Raw genomic sequence first — 6,000 nt, forward strand, 5'->3', positions numbered from 1 at the left:
GCTTGTGTAGTTTCATGTCCTGCAAAGGCAGAAGCACATGGCCCGTCTGCGGAGGTGGATCACAAACTTCACCAGGGGTATAGCACTTGTCAGTGTGCCCCTTGCATGGATCGTGCCTGCTGTGAGTGTGCTCGTTTTTCTCTTGTACTCTTAGTCACTCATCTTACCTGTGCACAAAGGTCTATTACAACCTCCGTTGCTGTCCCTTGCCTACTTTGCTTGTATTCTTAACCATAGTGAATCATTTTGGCAGAAGCTTCATTATTGTGTGGCATAACATCCATTGCTGAGTCGCTATGCAGTGTTCTGCTGCATAGAAGCAGGTTACATTGTCTCTGTGACATGCTCTGTCCGCATATCACTGTTTAGTCAAGGGCGCAGACACGTGAGAGCTGGGCTGCCTTTTCCTGATGCTTGTGCGCATGTGTGAGTTGTGGGAGAGAAATGTGGGGAGTGTGCTAGGTGTTACTATGGAGGACACACTTTGCTCCGTTTATCCATAGCCAATGGCAGTGAGTACTACGTGAGAACCAGCGCTTAACTTCTTAACATCCAAATGGCATCACAATGGCCGATACCAAGTCTGTTTCGGCGAAGCGTTCTATACAACAGATTTGCAGTAACAATATGTCATTACTCATTGGTCTGCGGGCTGCTAAAACGGCACCTACATAATCGCCTCCCCCCACGCACTTCACTCCGCTTGGCAGGAACCCTCCATGTCAGGCCTGGTGGTGAAGCATAGGTATAAAACAAGTACTGTAGAAGTCAGAGGCAAATTATAAAGTAATGCAGATTAAAAGGAAAAGCCCGTCAAACATGCAGTTTGAACTACGGACCTACCAATCACGAGCACAGTGCTGTCAAGGCTTTGCCACGAAACTATGAGCACAGAAAAAGCTTATTCCAGAGCTTTTAACCACGGTCGCATAGTGCACCTCGACGACGAACAAACGGAGTGAAGAGTGCCATCCTGCGTTTCTGGGGACCTAGGTGCAGTCCCCAGAAATTTCTCTTACAACTCGTGTATCTCTCACGTGTCTGCGCCCTTGGCAAAACAGAATCATGTGCCCTGTCCACTCTGTCAGTACAAGTATATATAGTGCCATTGGGGAGTGCCCTGCCTGTTTGCTTGTACCAGCAGTGAACTTGAGTGTCTACAGTAAAGATTAGACAACACTTGGGCACAAAAAAAATGTGTATTGCAAGTTTCGTTGTAGAAAAAAAAAAATATGATACACTGTCAACAAAAATCATATATTGCAAGTGCATTGTACAAGTATGCTGCTGGAAAAACTTTGTATAGTTAAAAATATACATTGAAATATTTTAATTAGAAGTAGTCAAAACCACTTACAGCATTACCAATTTTAACAATACTCGTTTGTAACAATGAGCGGGCTCATCACCGTGAACATTTGTGCAAGTTTTATGGTAAAATAAACTGCTAACTACACTTTTCCTATGTCACATTATTGGTTACTACAACAGTTAAAACTAGCTGCTGGGTGCCTGTGCCAAAAGAAAATAGGACAAATTTTTGCTAAAACAGTGGTGATGAACACACCTGTAATTGATGTTTAATCATGGCCCACCTTATAAAATGCTATTCATGTAGCTGCAAGGATACTACAGTGACCGAGCAATTTTTTGGACAGCTAATATTTCTGATCTGCTCAGTTATTTGAAACAATGGACACCGCACAGTGTGCCGCTCGATTTTTTGGCTAATGTCGCAAGCATCACGGCCATAAACAAAGTCATTGCCATTCAAGCTGTTGCCCATGCATTTTTTAGGCGATTCCTCGGCTTTCCGAGTGTGTATGGTGATCTCGGCATAAAATTTCAATGGTGGTCACAGATTCCCAATGAAGCGCTAGTTAAACCTAGCTTATGGCAGTGCAGTTCCTTGTTTATGGGGATAAGTGGGCATAGAGTTAATATGCTGATGGGCCGCAAGCCATCGCTCGAAACTCACCATACTCCTTTGATATGTTCAACCCCGTACACTACATCGAGCATTGGGTGTGAGGTAACATGCACAGACTGATGGCCACATGTAGGAAACGGTGTAGGATAACATTTTAGCTCCGGCAGACAAGGGCAAAAGGGAGACGTAGACAACGTGATGTGCATCGCGGTGTCTACGTTTCTCATTTGTCCTTGTCTGCTGGTGCTAAAATGTTATTTGAGTTCATAACACGCCAAACACACAGCAGTGCTACAGATTGTGAAGCAAAGTTCGGGTCTGTAAGCAATAACTTCCGAGAACGCCTACCCAGTTTACGTGCGCGCTTATTAGACATAATGGTGTAAGCTCATGTGTGGGCATAAAGCCAATAAAGCTCTAAACTAATTTTCCGCAGCACATCCTAAACTGATAGCATTGTGGAGCTAAAGTTGTGTGCGGGGTATCATACTTCGCCATGACTTCATGACAGCGCTCATAGGGTTGCATGATGGAAAAACGTCAAGCGTTCCCACGACATAAACCATTGTGAAATTATAAGTAGATAATTTTTTAATGAAGCAAAACGCTCAGCAGATATCCGTAGAGTTTTACACTGTGCCAGCATTGTAAAAAACAACACAATCGATTTTGCTGTCAGAATTTGTTGCTTGGGGAATTTGTTGCTTTGGGGAATTCGGAAATTTTTTTCTGCACCATCTGGGTCAGAAAAATTAATCTACAGCTGTGTATCCATAAAAAAAATTAAGACAGCTTTTGAGAAAATTTTAGAAAATGGGAGGAGCACGTTCTGTTACCAATAATTGATTTTCTACTGCTGGGCATTCTTAATCTTCATTTAAAGTGGCTGCATTCCAGCAAGATCTGCAATCCTACAATTCCTGCATGCTGAGATTATTATGCATGTTAAAGGTGACGAAGCTGGTTAAAATTACTGTCCCTTATCGCAGGCTCCCCTGCGGAATATTAGGCCCATTATTCTGACAGCAGTGGTGTCGCTGCCTATCATAAGTGATGTTTTTTTGAAAATGATAGAATACGCCTTTGTCAAAGGGAAGCACTAATCAGGGGTTGAAAAAGACGTACAGCTGAACACATGATAGGACAAGTCCTCTCGTGACTGGAAAATCACCGTGGTTCACTGCAGCAGTAGAGCATTCCATGTAACTAGGGCAAAACATAAAATGGATTCTGGAGTCTGAAAATAATTTGCTCATCTTGCATGGCTCTGCACTCTTGGCTCAAAGTAGTTGGTCACTCACTATGGCCATGCACTGCAGAGGGCTGTACACAGTCGTCAAATCAGTTCAGGCAAGTTGTGGCTATTTGCAAGATATTTAGCCTGAAAGACTACGCAGACTGGGGAAACAGGGTTTGTCCCTGTGCTGGGGAGAAAAGGGGCTCCTCCAGCAACTCCGCCCCCCCCCCCCCCCCAAATGGGGAAAGGCGCACGCCTTGGCTGCATTATTCTGGAACAGTTTGTGCAGATTGATAAAAGGGTGCATCCTTTTGCACTATGGGGCAGAAACAGTAAGACATAGATGAGTGAATGCTTGCTATAAATTCCCATGCTTAATGTTTTTTGTGAAGGTACTATGTCTCATTTCCATGCTCTGTCCTATTGGTATGAAACTAAAATTTACATTCTGTGGTTTTACTTGCCAAAACCACAATCTAATAATGAAGCACACTGTAGTGAGCTACTCCAGAATAATTTTGACTACCTCGGCTTCTTTACTGTGCACCCAATACACAGCTTACGAGCGTTTTTGCAGTCCACCTCTATCAATATGTGGCCACCACGGCTACGATCAAACCCACACTTTCGTGCTCAGCAGCACAACACCATAGCCACTGAGCTACCACGGCGGTTAAGGTATAGAAATCCACCTGCATGGCTTTATTATTCTGGTTTCTCCTGACCGAGATTCACTTGTGCAAATTAGCCAGCAGTGACTCTTCTTTTCTTTACAACATTCAGGATGTTTCCCTCTACTGGCTCTGTTCAAGTAGCTTTGCCCTGGGCCAGAATATGCTCATGGCATCCCCACGGTTTCGTCGAGCCTGCTCGATTCCTGTCACCTCATCCGAGAGCCAGACACCTTTCAAAGATGTTGCCAATCGTCTGCGACAACGACTGGATGCTGCCTTCAGGACAGGCTCCTGATTCCCCTAGGCATGCTGTAATCTAATTGCTGCTGTAGTGATCTCAGGTGATCCTAGGAGGTTAATTGCCATGCTAACAAGACTTTGAGCACTACCCTTTTTATCTATATTGTGAGCTCCGGAGCAATGGCAGTGCTTAGAATCAAAGCATGAGTAAATTTAACATTACTTTTTTTTTTTAGGTATTGTGGAAAGTCCGGACAGGTGCTCAAAATTTATGTGCTAAAATTAGCGGTACTTCTACAGCAAGAGGGGTCTAGATGATGTGTACGCAAAAGACAAAGATCACGTGTATGCAGAAGCATATAGCAAGGTGTTTTTTAAGATCAAGCGTCGTGCAGAACTTATGCTGCACATAATTGTCACACACACGCACCTTGCTTTCTGCTCACCATCTAAACTTGGTCTAGGGTGCATCACATGTCTGTCTTTGAAACAACAAAAGCTGTTTCTTGTTCTATGCTAGTTACTTTTCCATATAAACTAGGTAGTTTTCAAATCTCCCTGTTTGTCCTGCTGAGGTCATTTAAATCCTCACTGTTCAGCAAGGATAGTGCAAGGTAACAAAGACAACAGAGAACAGTGTTGGGTTTGCAGAATGCATTGATGTGCTAGTTTGTGAATATTCATAATAAACCTTAGCGCAAACAGGACAACACAAGAAAGAAAGGACAAGGTAGTACTCTCAATTGACATCCTTATTACACCGTGTCCCCACTTATATGAGCCCAGACATAAGGAGCGTATGCAGTGAAGCCATCATGACAAGAGAACGACATCATACAAAAAATTCCGTAGAACAAAATTCAGTGTTGTACAGAGCAATAAGGGTAACACTGACACATTCTGATCCATGCGACCTTATAAAGAAAGCTTATAATTTTCATGCAGTAGTATCCCGAGTCTTTTTCAATGTCTAAGTCTCTTTAAGAAGAGGCTGATATACGCACAGCACATTGTCCCATCTTTGTTTTGTGTTGTCTTGTGACCACTATGGTTTATTAAGAGTGTTAGGTCTTCTATGTATGTAGATTTTTTTTTATGAGACCAGTGCCTGCAGGTATTTTGTACAAAAAAGCAAGGCGGAAGAGGTCTGTGACTTCTTTTCTCTATTCATATGAGAGAGGCTTGCACTAATAAAGTTACTGATATCACTGAATTCTTTTGATATTGTTGCTGCACCTTGTTTAAATATCTACAGCGCAAATTAAAATGCCAGCCTGATGGCTTAGAAACTGGTGGTTTTCTATTCTCCATTAAATTTCAATATTATGGAACATATATTTATGCTATGTAGATGTCATTTTTTAGTATGTATGTGGGTTCTGATGAGAAGTCTACCTTCCCTTCACTTTCATGCTTCTTAGTAAATTCAAAATGGAGAACAATAAATGTTATTTGAAATTTTGTTTCTGCATATTCAATTTGTCACATTCTACACGTGTGTAAACTGTTGAGGAGTGGCCAAATAACTCCAGAGGTAGCTCTGCCAGCGATTTGTAGAGAACTTGTCTAGCCAACTCACAGCAGATTGGCAGATTTGAAACTAAAACTGTGGTATCATCTGGAAAATTTAACAAGGCCTTAAAACACTTTCCAACTAACCATAGAATGGCCTGACTATTAAAACACGTTACTTCACAAATTTCCTGCCACAAAAATGTTTCATATCTTTCAAGTATAAGTGGAGTTATAGGTAGTTGTCACACCAATGCATGGCTTTCTCTCTCCTTTCGTCTCCACTAGCACTGGAAGCTACACAGGTGGGGGTGGCAAGGGGGCAAGGCCCCGCCCTAAAGCTGGGCACATTTGTTAGTTCAACTATCCCCGATGCTACTTGGAGTTAGGCATGCGCAGAACTCTCT

At 42.6% G+C, this 6,000-nt stretch overlaps 1 protein-coding gene across 1 annotated transcript in view; it reads left to right on the plus strand.

The window, feature by feature from the left end:
* The window catches only part of LOC135918188 (cytochrome c oxidase assembly protein COX18, mitochondrial), a 29,647-nt gene extending 24,103 nt beyond the window's left edge, over window positions 1-5,544 (plus strand). The window contains exons 4-5 of the mRNA XM_065451860.1: window positions 11-121; window positions 3,951-5,544. Of these exons, the coding sequence (XP_065307932.1) occupies window positions 11-121; window positions 3,951-4,136 (297 nt within the window). The 3' untranslated portion in view covers window positions 4,137-5,544. The remainder of the gene's footprint in view (window positions 1-10; window positions 122-3,950) is intronic.
* Window positions 5,545-6,000: the final 456 nt, after the last annotated feature.

This window comes from Dermacentor albipictus, chromosome 1, assembly GCF_038994185.2.
Source record: "Dermacentor albipictus isolate Rhodes 1998 colony chromosome 1, USDA_Dalb.pri_finalv2, whole genome shotgun sequence".
Taxonomy (NCBI): Eukaryota; Metazoa; Arthropoda; class Arachnida; order Ixodida; family Ixodidae; genus Dermacentor; species Dermacentor albipictus.